This window comes from Uloborus diversus, chromosome 4 (assembly GCF_026930045.1).
Source record: "Uloborus diversus isolate 005 chromosome 4, Udiv.v.3.1, whole genome shotgun sequence".
In the NCBI taxonomy this organism is placed as follows: domain Eukaryota; kingdom Metazoa; phylum Arthropoda; class Arachnida; order Araneae; family Uloboridae; genus Uloborus; species Uloborus diversus.
In genome coordinates this window covers 13,867,743-13,884,043 of record NC_072734.1, presented here as the reverse complement: position 1 = coordinate 13,884,043, position 16,301 = coordinate 13,867,743, and the positions used below count along the sequence as shown (strand labels likewise).

At 32.4% G+C, this 16,301-nt stretch overlaps 2 protein-coding genes across 2 annotated transcripts in view; one reads left to right on the top strand and one right to left on the bottom strand.

Annotated features, from left to right (window-relative positions):
- Positions 1 to 841, bottom strand: part of LOC129219835 (pre-mRNA-splicing factor CWC25 homolog) — a 60,487-nt gene extending 59,646 nt beyond the window's left edge. The window contains exon 1 of the mRNA XM_054854140.1: positions 678 to 841. Within this exon, the coding sequence (XP_054710115.1) occupies positions 678 to 695 (18 nt within the window). The 5' untranslated portion in view covers positions 696 to 841. The remainder of the gene's footprint in view (positions 1 to 677) is intronic.
- A 447-nt stretch (positions 842 to 1,288) lies between these two features.
- The window catches only part of LOC129219915 (chromobox protein homolog 1-like), a 35,323-nt gene continuing 20,310 nt past the window's right edge, over positions 1,289 to 16,301 (top strand). The window contains exons 1-3 of the mRNA XM_054854231.1: positions 1,289 to 1,407; positions 5,479 to 5,641; positions 10,271 to 10,427. Coding sequence (XP_054710206.1) covers positions 5,487 to 5,641; positions 10,271 to 10,427 — 312 coding nt within the window. The 5' untranslated portion in view covers positions 1,289 to 1,407; positions 5,479 to 5,486. The remainder of the gene's footprint in view (positions 1,408 to 5,478; positions 5,642 to 10,270; positions 10,428 to 16,301) is intronic.

Sequence of the window (16,301 nt, the reverse complement as noted above, 5' to 3'; positions counted from 1 at the left end):
AAGATTGACAGGCAAAAATTTCTTGGAAAAAGTATATTTCGATTCAAAGTTCAAAAATATTTTTCCCCGTGCTAATAAAAGTTCAAAGGACATCTGAGGAAAGTTACAGGAAATGTATCTTCATTACACGATTTTTAAGAATTTTTTAACCAGAGCAGTCTTTGAGACCTCACCTCCTCTGTTACGGGTTAAAAAAAGCTGTTTTTACAAAAAAGTAGAATCTCTGTTTGTGTGGAAGCACTTAGCAGAACAGCAGGGCCAATAGAATGCAAGTCAGGCTTTTTTCAGCACATATTTTGTGAGTGAAACATGTATTAGCTTCTACACTTTACCTAGATTTTACTATTTTAGTGAAGTAATTTTGTTCTCCAGTTACGTTTACAAAATTTTTCGTTGAATTTGAACTGGTTACCTTGCAGGTCTTTCTTTTTAGCACTTAATCATGATAAGCAGTTAATATCATGGTAAAATTTTGATAGCAACGTTTTAAAAGCGCAAAATCGGTTAATTTCTTTTTCTAACGTTGTATATATTTTTACTTTTAAGCATTTTTATATTTTGTTCGTCCTTACAATTTCGGGTTATTTTTTCTTCTCGAGTAGAAAAATTTACAAATGATAAAAGGGCTATCAAGTATAAAAGTTAAGTATAGAATCATAAAACATTTGCGTAATTACCAGATCACCTCCTCCCATGATGTAATTTTAATATTTCAAAACACTCTATCAGCAAAACTTGGTCCAGCACTCCTTCCAGTGAAAAAAGTTTTTCTCTTTTCTATTCAAAAAAGAAAAATATCAGTGAAAATTGAACGTCTTCAAAATAAAAATAAAGGGATTTTTTTTTTTCCCCCTTTACGCTAACTTTGCATTGCCATTCCGTAATTCTCAAGTGATTGAAACCAAGGTCTTGACTAAAATTGAGTAGAAAAAGCTGTCAAAGGTTCGTTCGACGAGCTTGACCGAGAGCGACTGGTTAGTTAATCACGTGACAGCGAATGATCACGTGCTCCAATCAACCAATCAACAGCTCAGATTGGTAACCGATGCGGTAACCGGTTGATTATAGAACGCTGCGGTTAATAACTGGTTACTCACCGGTTAACCGGTTCGTTAGGTTCGTCGAACGCAACCTAAAAGATTTTGAATGAATGACTTGGGAATATTTTTCATAATTAGAGTAATTCAAGATATTTGTGCTGAATTTTAAGCTATCTTATTATTTCAATCAATAAAAAGATGTTTATTTTTTTGTAAGATGGCAACATTATTGAAATTTAGTTCCTGTTCGCCGATTTGCCATTTGTATTGTTCTGTCGTGGATTGTGGAAGAACATTTTGCCGCCAAATCGTCACACGAAGCGTCGTATCCTCAAATTTTGAAAACTACATTAGTGCAATTTTGGTTGTGAGTAATTTTGACTTACGTTTATCTGTTTGTTTAATCCAATAATTATGAAGTTGCATTTTTAATTAATCTTCTGTATTCAAATCATATTAATTTGCCGTCTTTCTTTATGGTGAACACCTAGGCGGCATTTTGAACTAGAAGCAATTCAAGTCGTTATCCGTCTTTTGTGAGCAATCTTAAATTTTAACCAAGTCTTTATGTATTAAAGTTTAACTAAATTTAATTTTGAATGTTTATGATTTACATCTATTTAAAAGTATTGCAATCGAGAAGCTGCAGTTACATGAAATGCACACAAACAGTGGCTCCCAAAAGTGTTCGTACACCTACGACTTTCATTGAAATAGAACCCTATCTCATTGGTTAGGATAAGTATTTCAGAATAGGTATTTAATTATAAGATCTGTGGTCAATTTTCAACAAAGTTTCATGAAATTTAAAAAATATTAAAACTTAAGCATAGTAAAATAGCAATCTTAAGTCAGCCTATTTTATTCTTTATCTTTATATACATAGATTTCAATAGTTTATTTATTTCTTAAGTTGATTTTAGTAATGTCTTATCAACCAAGAAAGTAGGATTCCTTCTCAGTAGTTGTTATGTATGTGTATATATATTTATCCCCTTCTCCCTCAAATTCTTGCGAGTTTTTTTTTTTTTTTAATTTCAAAGCATTTTTCAAAGTCTATGGTCAAAAAATAAAAAAAAAAACTTTAAAATTTTTTTTTTAATCAGTCGAAATGCCACCCTCTGATGAGAGCCACTCCTGCCAACCCCGAGTTACGCTACTGGTTTCAACCCAGGAGTGTGCACAGAAATTTTGGGGCACCTCACAAATGACTTTTACAACCTCCCCCCCCCCCCCCTCCGCTATATTGTTTACCCCTATGTCCCTAAATATACGAGGCATTTTTTTAAAGTAAGTATCGATTTGAAATAAATAGGAACAAGTACAGATAGAGCAAAGAAGTGTACTGCACCAAAAGCTACCATTTTTACACTATTGTTCGACATCGTTTTCGTGATTTTCCAAGCATTTGTCATAGCGTGGTACAGGTTTTTGTATACCTACTCATAGAAAGTTGCCACCAGTGTAATCATCCATCTGGATGTTGTGCATTCGACCGCCAAGGAAAGGCTTTAGATGCCAAAACAAATTAAAGTTGCTGTTAAGGTCAGGGCAGTCTGGAGAGGATGTTCAAAGACGTTCCAGCGAAAGCCTTCTAAGATTCCTAATGGTTGTCTACACAGGCGACAACTTTCTACGAATAGGTATACAAAAACCTGTACTATGGCAAATGCTTAAAAAATCCAAGAGCAATGTCGAAAAATGGTGGCATGGGTGATATAGGTTTTTGTCCAATAAATTTCTTTACTCAATCTGTACATGATCTTTTTTTATTTCAAAACGATACTTGCTTCAAAAACGTGCCATGTATGTCACCCCTCTTTTTAAGCATCTTGGGCCGACTTCTGGCTCGGGCCAGGCCAATTTGTCCCTTCTATCCCCCCCCCCCCCCCTCTGTTTAAATTCAATTTTTGAGATATCAATGTTTCTCATGATCAGATGAGAGAACTGAAATTTGTTGCATTATGGAAAACTAATTACACTGATAAACAAGGTATCTGTTCCTCATTAAGTTGTGACTTTTGTATTTTAGGGGGTGCTGAAAAAGAATATGAAAATTAAAATATTCCATTTTCCACAAATTTTTGAAAAATCCTAAATTTTAATTTAATGATATTTATTCTATATTTATTATATCATGTACATTATTTTTTGTTTAAAAAAAATAATCTTAAGATTTGAATTAAATCTGGGAACGCATATTCAAAAAAACAAAACTTTGTTTCAAAAATTACCACAGACCCTTGGTTCTGACTTTACTTTCAGTTCTGTTCAAACTTCGCGTCTGTTACAGTTACTGGGGCTTTGGCCATCAGCTAATTTCTTTGATTGCTCTTCACGTCGGGGGTCCTCCTTTTGAGGATCTTTTCCCTCCGGAACAATGACAGCTGTGACAGGTCGGGTTCCTCCCTTACATTGATTATCTTCCACTCCATTGGCCGTTGAAGTGTCAAGCACTTGATTGAGGTTCACTCCCGTCGTTCAAGGAAGAAAACCATTTAAACCCTAACTTCGATGTTTTCCCTTACTGAAGAGTAGCCTTAATCTTCATAGCTAGAATTGATTTGCTAGTCAAAAGAGCATGATACTTCAGCAGCAATTAAAAGTAATATATCATCCAATGTAGCACGTGGAGCATTAAAAATTTCTTTCTGGGAGAGAGTTTGAGTTTGGTACACACACTCGTAGAAAAGGATAAGTTGAAGTTAATACTAATATTTACACAGAAATGAATGAGAAAAACATCTAAAATATTAGAAAATATACTGACCTAGAATTATCCCAGTGACCCAGAATTACCCCACTAAATTGGGGTATAAATCAGTATACTTTAAATACTATTTTTTGTAAAAAGAAGAAAAATTGTGTGTAAGTATGAAAAGCTTAGACAATTTGCTATTAAAAAACAGCGCCAGCCAGCAAAATTGTTTCTTCAAAAGTGTTTCACAGACACGAAATTTGAAAAAAAACACGGTTTTCCGAAACAAATCTTTTTTGAAGTTGTTTTTATAGAAGTGTGAAAACTTTTTTTTTCCTCTCTTATTTACTTCACTGTTGCACTGATTGCGACCTTGATATAGGAAAATTGAATGTATAAGGATGACTTAGCATAATTTAGTTTTTTTGTAAAAACATTAACAGAAAAAAGTTGGTGACCATTATTTACCCCGGAAAGAACTTTTGCTTTATTTCTACATGTAAGATGGATGTGCCAACTGTTATATAAACCAAAAACTCGAGATCGTAACTTCATCGTCATCAGAAAGCCTAACTGATGATGCAACATTATCAACTAACAGTTTTTAATTACCAGGCAATAGTGTAGCTAAAGTTGAATATTGCCAAAACTACCAGATCTCAATTCATTGTAAAAAATTTTTCTGCACAGATCACTGTACTTTAATAGTATTAAAAAAATTAGTGCTAGTGTTTTTCAATTTCTTTGGCCGTTGGGCCCATTAAATAGCCCCCCTGTGTGTAGGTGTAACAAAAAAACCACACAGAGAATAACGAATTGCCAACTGCCCTGAAAGTGACGATTGCAGTATCTCTTTTCTGTGGAAGTAAACATAGAATTTTCGGCAATGTTATTGAGGATATGTTCATGCATAAAGTAATACTTGTCCAGAGCTGGCCTTGTTTGAGACCCTTTTTAATAAGGCCAAATTGCCTTTCTTTGTTAAAACTGATAAAAAGCATAATTAAAGCTCAAATTTTTCAAGTTGATTTATTTATTTTTTTGTGAGTTACCTGGTAAATATGCACAAATGAGCAAAATATTAGGTTATGAACCTTTTAAGGCCTTGTTCAATGCCATTACCTTATGTAACAAAAGTAAGTTAGAGGGACTATGAGAAAATTCCAATTCTTCAAAGGGTGCCTCAAGTAGAAGTTTGAGAATGTAGCAGTTCTTTATTTCCTTCTTTCTTTTTTCAACACTGGCAATGACACCTTTTTTTTTTTTTTTTCTTCCAGTTTTTGTTGGTTAGGCGTTTGGCGAGATAGTAATAAGCAATGAAATTGGTGGATTATTTGATATTTTGAACAATTAATGTTTTTTTTTCTTTGGAGAGATATTTTACATTTCAAAGGAATCTATACTATTTCTTTAAATGGTGTGCTCAGGGAGAAGGGGATTTTTATTTATTCAAGGGAAATCCTTTAAACTCTTAGCCCTGGCATCGCCATGCGTGTACAGCTAGTTGAAAAAAAAGATGAAATGAAAGTTTTGGTTTTTTGAAGTGTTATTTTTTAGTATAGCTAGTATGTTTTACTAATTTTCAATTTTTAAAGCATCTGTATGCTGTATGTATTTAGCAAATATGAGTACTTAAAGCTATATTTATATGTTCAGTTAAAACATATTAAAAGGACATATTTTCTCTAAAAATAATTATAAGCTAAAGTATTTTATTTATTTTGTTCTTAATTGTTTTAGACTTAGAAATGAGCTCAAAGAAGAAAAATACTGCTTCTAAATCCAAAGAGCAAGAACCTGAAACCAATGAAGAACCTGAAGAATATGTTGTTGAAAAAATATTGGATAAGAAAATTGTTGCTGGAAAAATTCAGTATTTTCTTAAATGGAAAGGATACTCTGAGTAAGCTATTTAATTTTTTATTTTATTTATTTTTTACTTCTAAAAGATTATAAATAGCGATGCACCAAATATTCAACAGACAAAAAGTTAAATTTAAAGCAACACATTCTAAAAATGCAAAATTAATTTTTAATCATGATTTAAATCAACGAACCCTGAAGAATATTAATTTTCATAAGTCTTTATTATTAAACTGTAAGAAATTGCTCTCCTAAATGCACCAAAACAGGAGAAACAATGTCTACAATGAAAAACATATTTATTTTTCTTTAAGTCTAGGGTTTGCCCTTTTTGTTATAGTATTCTTACTGATACGTTAGCTAAATTATTACTTGATCAGCAACTTTTTTTTTATTTTTCAACAAAATATGTGTTGATATTTTTGTAATGTACATCAGATTTGTGGTTCATTTGTAAATGCTGAAAAATACTTTCTATGCTTACAGATACAGGATTTTAGTTTCTATAATTATGATGAAATTATTAAACAAGGTTTTATTTTAGGTTATAACGAAGAAATTGCCTTTTCAAAAGATATTTTTGATACATTCAATAGAAAAACTGAGGTTATGTCGTTTAGAATATCGGCGATTTCATACGTAAAATGCATCTAGTTTTAGATGTGTGCCCTATAGTCTGATAAATACGGTATTCATTAGTAGACAGCTATTATAATCAATTAGATTCTCTGAAAAACTTTTCTTACATTTTTAGAAATTAAATTATTGAAAGATTTTATATTTAAATGTTTTCATTTTTTTAATCTACATAATTTTTATTAAAAAAAATAGTAGCTCATGTTGCTATGTAGTGATAAATTGACTGCAGTACAAGATTGTTATAACGCACACCTTGGAACCAGAGCTTTTGTATTATAACAGGTTTTGGCGTTATGTAGATCAGTTCATAAATTTTGAAACTAATATTCAGAGTTTTTCTATATATTAGCACTTCAGAATGAGTTTTATCTGCAATGAATATTAAGCACTAATTCACAATTGCAGTCAAACCTTGTTCTCACGACACCTCTGGGTCCGTCAACAAAGTGGCGTCATAGCCGGAGCGAAGTCATAACTGGAATAGGTTAAAAATTCAGTATTAAACATTAGTTCACAATAAAATTAGATTTAATGAAGCAATTTATAGTGTTTATATATATGCTTTTAAATAGATTCAACTAATGTAAATTTGAGTTATTGCTGAATATAACAAAAATTATTTTTTAAAAAACTTCACTTATTATTTTATTTTTTTTAAATTCTACAATACTTTCCAATAAGTGTTTGCCAAACTTAAGAATAACATTTTTAACACTCCTGCTTTCCTCGAAATTATCAGCAAGAAAAATCAATTTAAGACTCATCACTTTTGTCCGCAATTTGATTAGATTTTGATAGCCTAGCCCCACCTTTCGAAGGTGAAAAAACCCTTTCTAATTCTTTAATTTTTATCCACTTTAAAGTTGTATGTCCCTTTCCAATGTAATGAGAAACTCTTATCTCTTTTTTTCTCATGGGAGAAGCTTGTAGTGACCACCTACAGCTTAAGGTAGCTATGGTCTTTCTCTTCCTGCTGTTTCCCTCGTCCAGTATTACAGCTCAAAGTGTCGTCATAACTGGAGTTTGGGACTTTGAAAAAGTGACATGACATCCCGAGTGTCGTGAAATCCGGGTGTCGCGATAATGAGGTTAAACTGTAGTCATTCACAAATAAATATGCTTCACAATCAAAAGAAAGTCAATTATCCTGTACTTTTGCTAGCTTCATGGTTTGTATAACAGCCGCATTCAAGGGTGCCCATATGGGGGGGTAAGTGGGAGCTTATCCCCCCCCCTTTAAAACTAGGACTTCCTCTTGCTTTTAATACTTTTTCTTTGCGAAAATGTAAAAACATTTCTTCTCCAGCAATTAATGACTAAGTTATTAAAAATGTCAAATTTTAATAAACTCTAATCTGTACTGAAATCTGTTTCTATGGGGAAAATATCTGAGCCCTCCCCCCCCCCTTAAAATTTTGCATATGGGCACCCTTGGCTGCATTTTAAAGAGCCAGCTGGTATTTTCTTTTTACTGTAAATACTAATTTTCATTTAAAAGCTTTGAATTAGGATGGAAAGATGAAAAACTATTTCAAAATGTAATTTGCCTAAGAATTTTTATGTTTGCAAGGCAAAACAAGGATTTTTTAAACTTCAAAACCTATTGTTTACTTCTAAATGTTGTGCGGTTTATAGAGGCGTTATAAAGGTAGTCTACTGTATATATTTATTAATTGCTTTAACATTTTGAGGGGGGGGGGGAGGGGTCTGGTTATTTTGTCATATTTATGAGTTTGAAAAGTGATGTCTCTGTTATGCCATAAGATCTAAGAAAAATTAAAAATCAGCAATATTTACATTCAACATCGGATTACTTACACTTTCTTTTATAAAATTGTCTTGCGTGTGCTAAAATTAAAGCAATTTGAATTAACTTTATACTATGGTATTAAATAGCAACTTTAATTCATTACAGAAGTTTTATGACACAACATGCTATTATGGTTATAAGTTATTAAATCATATAACAGAAAAGAAATGAAGTATCAGTTTGTGTAGAATTGCAAATAAATGTAAACCAAATAAACAGAGTTGTTTGGTTTAAACCACCAGTTTAAGTTTTTTAACTGAATAGTTCTCTCCGAAATGTTTCCATAAATTTTGCATGTGATTGGAAGATGTAATTTCAATTAATGCAAAGTAACCAGCAAAGCTTTAGAGATGAATTACAGTTTTAATAAATTTGCCAGCTTTTTTTTTTTTTTTTTCCCCCCACACAAATTTGCTAAATAGTTTTTTTTTTTTTTTTACTTAAATCATGCATGTGGGGTATTGAGGCAATGTTTTATCAAGAACTTTCAAGTTTCTTTAAAAGAAAAAATCCTGATTTGTCTTAGCATACAATGATTGGCACTTTCAGGCGCAAATAAGCATGTGTTGCCGCTGTTCAAATTATATGAAACTTTTTTTTACTATTGTTTTGACATAAGAGCAGGGTTGGCATGATTTTGGACTTGTATTTTGTCAGAAAACATTAAAATCTACTCAAAATGTATGTTCAAGTCATGTTTTATATTGAACATATATTCAATGAGAACATATATTTATGCCGCTGATTTTAAACTAGTTACATAGTAGTTGAATTTTTGTTTAAAATTTCAGTTGGTATGCATGAGTTGATTTTTTGATAATAGTAACCAAACTTCCCTATTTTTTGCATATATGTAAATAAAAAGAGGGTTGGCAAGGTTTTTAAGCTCTTTTTAGAAACCCTAGTGCCCGAAAGTGTCTAAAATGACTTTTTTGAGAAATTATATTTTGTGAGAAAATATCAAAAACAGAACAAAATGTGGCAAAATTATTTTTTTGTCTATTTAATATATATTTATTCAATGTGAACATTCAAGTATGAATATATATGTAACTTATTTATGCAGCTGATTTTAATCTAGTTGCGTATAAATTAAATTCCTTGTTAAAAGATTCAATTTGTATGCAGGAGTTTTTTTTTTCTATAAACCAAATTTTTCGACATTTATGCATGTGTGCCAAAAAGGTGTTCAAAATATAGTGCAATAAATTACATTTTTTTTTTTTGTTACAGAGTATATTATATCAAAAATATGAACTAAAAAAAGTATAGCACAAGTTTTATAATATAAGTGTTTAATCATTCATCCATTTCTTGTTCTTGTCTTGATCTATGATTTGAAAAAAAAATCGTTAAAACATCATGTAAAACTTATTTGCAAAAACTATTTAAAAAATACGATCTTTTTTTTGCACCTAAATATTGCATTCCTTTGAGTTATAAATGGAACTGAAATTAGTTGTCCTGGTAGTGTTGTAAGTTTCCTTTCATAATTCTACCAAGGCAGTTTTTATATAATAGTTATTGGCAATTTTTTTAAGCAAAATATTTTTTAATGAACATTTGAGAAAAATATTATCAAATATTTAATCTCTTCATTATATATTAATTTCTTCATTTATGCATTATGACTGTTGCAGTAAATACGAGTTGATTAGATTACACCCCTTTAGCTTTAGCATAGTTTTGGATAGTTTTAGACGGTTTTGGACAGTAAAAACCACCTGTCCTAAAGCAGTTTTGGCCAGTCCAAAACGCAACCCTGCATAAGAGGCTATGTAACTCGAAAAATAGACTTTCATTTTTTGTGGGTCACCCTAATGTGTATACATTTTATTTACTTATTTTTTGAAAAGTAGCGAAGTAGCAATTACATTTTACAAGTAGTTGTAGTTTACTGCAAAAAAAAAAAAAAAGTATTTCCCAACTACTGCCTACCCTGTGTCTTAACGCCACAAATATGGTTCAACATGAATAATGTCATGGATTGGCCTTGTAGCATAGTTCAAGTTTCCTCATTGTTTATGCAAATTTGATATTGTCCTCAGAAAGTTTTACTTCAGTCCACTATCCCTACTGGTAAATTCTGAAAAACCCTTCTGTTACATTCGTGGAGACTTTTTTGGTTTGACCTGATTTGAAGAACCCTGGTTCAAAGAAGTTGTTAAATGTTTGCTTCAAGTCATTAAACAGTCTACTTTTTTTTTTTTTTTTTTTTAGTGAAGACAATACGTGGGAGCCTAGAGAAAACTTGGATTGTCCAGAGATGATTAAGGAATTTGAAGAAAATTGGAAAAAAAAGAACCCTACAGATAAAACTGAAAAGAAAAGAAAAATAGATGCGGTAGAAGCTGCCCCTGCTGCTAAGAAAAAAGAGGTTTGTTTGCAATTTATTAAAAAATCACTATTTTATTGTTTTTAGTTTATCATGATGTATGACTTAGTTTTCAATAAGCAAGGTCCTCTTCAGTTAGTGTTAAAGCATGATTTTTAAGCTTATCAAAAGTTTCATTTCATGAAGAGGGTGTGTATTTTCCCTATAAATCTTTCGTTCCGCTTTAAAAATTCAAAAAGAAATTGAACTTCCAGAAAAGCAAAAGTTTTTTAATAGTGCTTTCAGGATCCCTGAGCCTAAATTTGGGGGGGGGATAGAGAGTTATTAAAGAGGAGATCATAAAACTTTTTGATTAGAGCTTTCAGGAGCCTTAAGCTTAAATTTTGGGGAGGATGAGGGAAGAAGGGTGATAAAGGAGCAGAAATCACAATAGCTGTGTTTACATGAGACTTTCGTACTTCGCATTTCCTGCCTCCATTGAGCTATAACACTAAGAGGAGAAAGAACTTCCCATTCTTCTACACCAGAGGTTCCCAACCGGTGGTTCGCGAACCCCAGGGGTTCGCAAGGTGCAGGAAGGGGGTTCGCGAAAATTTCGGTGCAATGGCGGATTTTTCCTAGTTTGGTAAAAAATTATAAAATATTCAATTTGCACACATAGTTACTAATTTTTTTTTTTTTTAATTTGAAAACGCGCCAGACTCTTGTATTAAGCTCAAAAAAAAAAAAAAAATCTTTCAGCGGTTTTATAATCTTGGTTAAAAAGAAATTTTCTCATTTTTTTTTCGATAGACAACAAAAAGAGATATCCTTCCTTCTTTATTGCGAGGCGCCATGCAGAAACGTTGTATTAAGCTGTGGCGGGGATCACGATGACCTTAAAAAGGCGCCATCGCGTGGAGTCAATCAAACAATATACATAATATACATATGTCGAAAAAAATAAAGAATTCTCAAACAATGCATCATAGGGGTATTATTTCTAATCTGGTTGAAATATAACTCGGGAATTTCCGTCGAATTCAGTCATCGAATAGCAGACATGACAGCAAAAGGCTCCAAACTTAAAATTATTACTGGATTTTACCCATCTGTTCGTTTTCAAAAATATATAACATCAGCATGCTCATAGTTCTGGGGAAATAGTTGTTAACAGACGTATTTAGAGATACTTTAGAGATGCTTGAAAACAAGTGATTTTGTTTACAATTGGTTTTGCTACGTGAACTTGCTACTCTGTTTGTGAAGTTATAATCGTGTTGGTAATTTTTATGATTTAATAACTTTCTGCTGTTATGGATCGATGGTTGAAAACTGGTAGTTTGGTTGAGCGACAAATGGAAAAGCAGTCAATCGATCAACCCTCAACATTAGCAGTAACTTTTGAATCAACACAGGATATTGAAATAGATAGCTGTAATAAACTGCCGCCTCCCCCGACTAAACAGAAAAGCGAACTAGGGGAGAAAAAAGGAAAAAAGCGAAAATATGACAGTGAATATTTACAAATGGGATTTTATTTTACTGGAGAAGAGTCTGAACCTAGACCGCTTTGTCTTCTCTGCAACGAAGTTCTAGCGAACAGCAGTTTGAAACCGTCACTTCTGAGAAGACACCCTCGAAACATCCGACACACAAGGACAAACCTATCGAATATTTTAAAAGAAAATTGGAATATAATACAAAGTGTAGCGTCTCTACGTTCCTGTTAGAATCCAACGAAGATAGTAAAATGGCCCTTGAAGCTTCATATCGAGTCAGTTATAGAATTGCAAGATCTGGACAGCCACATACAATTGCAGAAAATTTAATTGGACCGTGTGCTAAAGATATTGCTAAGTATATACTGGGAGAAAAGTCAGCAAAAAAAATTGACCTGGTTCCGCTATCAAACAACACAGTATCACGCAGAATTACTGATTTGGCAAGTCATGTGGAGAAAGAACTTGTGAATAGAATAAAAGAGAATAATTTTGCGATCCAGCTTGATGAGTCGACTGATGTAGCAAACGCTGCAATATTACTTGTCTATGTTAGGTATATTTTTAACGATACAATTAAAGAAGATGTACTATTTGCAAAACCTTTGAAAACCAACACAACTGGAGAAGCAATTTTCGAACTGGTCAACAGTTACTTTGAAGAAAATGGAATAGATTGGTCTTTGTGTGTGGGTGTGTGCACGGATGGTGCAAAATCAATGACAGGAAAATTTGTTGGCTTTGTATTGCGAGAAGAAGATCAACGAGAAAATTGAATGGACTCATTGCTGCATTCATAGACAAGCATTAGCATGTAACGTATTCCCGCAGAATTATCCGCTACTTTGAATGATGCGGTAAAAATTGTAAATTTCATAAAATCACGTGCCACAAACTGCCGTCTCACACGCTTTGTGAGGAATTGGGAAGCCTTCATGTTACTTTACTTCTTCACACAGAAGTTAGATGGCTTTCCCGTGGCAAAATTTTGACACGCTTATTTGAATTGAAGTCAGAAGTCCAAGCATTTTTTGTTGATCATCCATTTCACTTGTCCACTTGCATATTCGATCCTCTTTGGATGCAAAGGCTTGCATATTTAGCTGACATCTTTTCAAAATTAAATGAATTAAATCTATCCTTGCAAGGTGCAGTTGTTAATATTTTCGTTGTATATGATAAAATTGAAGCTATGGTAAAAAAATTGAATTTCTGGATCCAATGCCTGGAAATGGGTGAGTTTTCGTGTTTCACTTTTCTTAGTAGTTTTTTATCAGAAAACTCAATGAAACTTGATGAAAGCGTTAAAAGAAATGTATGTGAACATCTGCAACATCTTGAACTAACTTTTGACGAGTATTTTCCTAATAGGCGTAACGTCCCTCTCTCAAACAACTGGATACGCAATCCTTTTGAAGGAAATCCATGCTTAGAGAACACCCTGACATTACCTGAAAAGGAAATGCTCATCGAGTTATCCTGTGATAATTCATTGAAAACTACCTTTAAAGAGCTCTCGTTAATTGACTTCTGGCTCAGTGTAAGAAATGACTATACCGTTTTGTCCAAAAAAGCAATTCGAATTTTATTACCATTTTGTACAACATATCTGTGCGAGAAAGGATTTTCCTCCTATACTTATCTCAAAGATAAATACCGAAGCAGATTGAATGCAGAGCCTGATTTAAGACTCAAACTGTCAGACATTGAACCAAACTTTCAGTTTCTTTGTTCGTCAAACAGCCACAAATATCGCATTAAGGATTTTTACCCCAATTTAAAGTGTGCTTAAAAAAATAGTTGGTTTATAAAACTTCTTGTTTATAATTTTTCTTGTAGATATAGTTTTAACTTTTTATTAATGTTTGCACTTAATGATATTTTACAATTATATTTTTGTTTATTGCAATCAAATGCTGCAAAAAATGGAAAGCAAACATGCTGTTTTTTTATTGTTTCTTACATGTTACTAATTTCAACATCAGGGGGTTCGCGAACTTTTTTGTCTGTTCCAAGGGGTTCGCAAAGAGAAAAAGGTTGGAAACCGCTGTTCTACACTGAGGCTCACGGTTTGAATTTCTAGCGAGTTTGGCAAAACCAATTGCATTATAAAACATCTTGTTTAATGGCAAAAGACCGCTTCTTTTGCCACAACGATTTGAACATATTAAGGATTCAAAAAATGCATGGCAAAAGACTTGATAGAATTTGAGTTTAAATTAGTGCGATTCTTTTGCTATACTCGCTTGGGCAACAAACGAACCGATTAGTTCACTCTCATCTAGGGTTACAGCTCAATGCCTGCCTCCAACTCCGAGAAAAAAAGGGTTGGAAAATACACATGCAACATTTGCCCTGTATCCGAGAAAGCTGTTTTTCTCAGCATCCTTAGCAGCTATACCCAGCTAAGAGACAAACTCGTTTCGTAAAGTGCAGTCCTGGGTGAAAAACCAGCATTTACTCCAGTCAATGATATAAGGAAGCAAGATCCACATTTACTCTTGAAATAATTAGAGTGTGGTTAAAAGCTGGTTTTTTCTGTATTAGAAAAGGTATGACATGGTTAATGGACCATGTAAACATGGCTAATGTTGCAATATTTTCTCCAGACCTACGTAAAGTTTAAACTGAACTCGAATAATTTTTTTAAAAATTTTCTGCAAAAAGACGATAGTTGCTAATTTTTCAGGATCATTCGAACTTTATTGCCACTTATTTTCTTTCTAATAGAATGTGTTTTGTTCTTAGCAATGAAAGTTAAGTTTTTTTGTGCTATGCATAATAGTTTTAATTTGAGGTATGTAAAATAATTAAGTTGTGTTGTTAATAACATCTTAACTTTGGATCAGTGAGCCGTTGCATGTTTTGCTTCCCAGTTTTCCTCTGTATATTTTAGTGAGCCGAACTTTCAGCTATCATAAAACTTGCACCTAAAGACTCGGTTTCATTATAACACTGTACATATTGCTTGATAAGTAAAAAAAATAATTCGTACAGCATGGTTTTGCAGGGTTGTTTGGTTTAAACCAATTGGGTTTTTTTTTAAACCATGCAATTTTTTTTTTTAAATGTTTTTTTTTTTAAATAAAAAAGCCAAAAAAAAAATCCATTTTACAGGTTTACATTGATTTCCCCACACATATTGAATAAGAAACAAATTAGGATTGGAAAAAGCTTCAAAGCTAGTCTTTTTGTTCAAGGCTTTCAACTAAATGAATTTTTTCTAAAGACTGTTGGAGAAAACAACGGTTCTTTTGGTTTAAAGCAAAATATTTTTAATCTGTTACAAACAAAAACTGTAAAATTACATTTATAAATAAATATACAGGGTGTACGAAAAGTCCTTGACACATTTAACCTAAAATACCATTGTTATGTGTTGAGGACTTTTCGGACACCCTGTATATGTAATGTATTCAACTAATTTCAGAAATATGTGTATGAATCTTTTTACAATTACATAAAATCAACTTTACACCACAATAACATATGCATAAATACATAGCAACTTTTACGTTATAAATTAATATTTTTATGTTATTTAGTACTTTGAACAAAAAGCAAGTTTTGAAGCTTTTCCAGAGCCTAATCAATTTTTCATGTTCGAATTTTGACGGAAATGAAGATGTGTGTCACGTCTGTGTGTGACCAGTTTTTTGTGGCCGCTCTACACATATGAAATCGAACAACTTGTACACCACAAGTTTTTGGCGAATGCATATTTTCGAGTACAGTAGCAACTTTTACGTTATAAATTAAGTATTTTTATGTTGTGTACTGATCAAGAGGGAACCGGGAGGATTTTGTGTGGTGAATCCATTTAACGTCTCTTCGCTTTGTACGAAAAATCATGTTTTTTTTATTTTTTTTTTTTTTTCGCATTGGATATAGTCAATGCAAATAAATAAATAAATGACCTGCAATTTCTCAGGAAATATTATCTCAATCGAAACTCAAGCAAGGCTTTTAAAATAACTTTCAATTTTCGCTCTTTGCTTTGCTTTTGCAATAATTCAGACATTGATAGTCGTCAAGTTTTTGCATGTGTCATTTTGTTTTTGTTGGGAATATTGCTTCCTCGTCAAGCATGGGGAGGGATCAGAAAAAAAAAATATAGAAGAAAGTTTCGTGATGGCCACAACATACTAGTTCTGAAGCTGGTTTTAGTAATGTTGAAGACTTTTAAAGACGGTTGCATTGCATTTTTCAAATTCTTTTTCCTGGCTTTTCCACCACTCAGTCTCTGTTGCAGAAGATATAACGTTTTTGGCAAAAAAAAGTTCTTGAAATAGAATTTGCTACACATTTATTTGTTCTAAAGAGTTTGCATTTAATATTTTTTAAACTTCAATGCTGGATGCTACATGTATGCCAGTAAATAAGCTGTAATTTAAGCCATGTTACACCAATTTTTGTATTTTTGATTTGGTTCTTT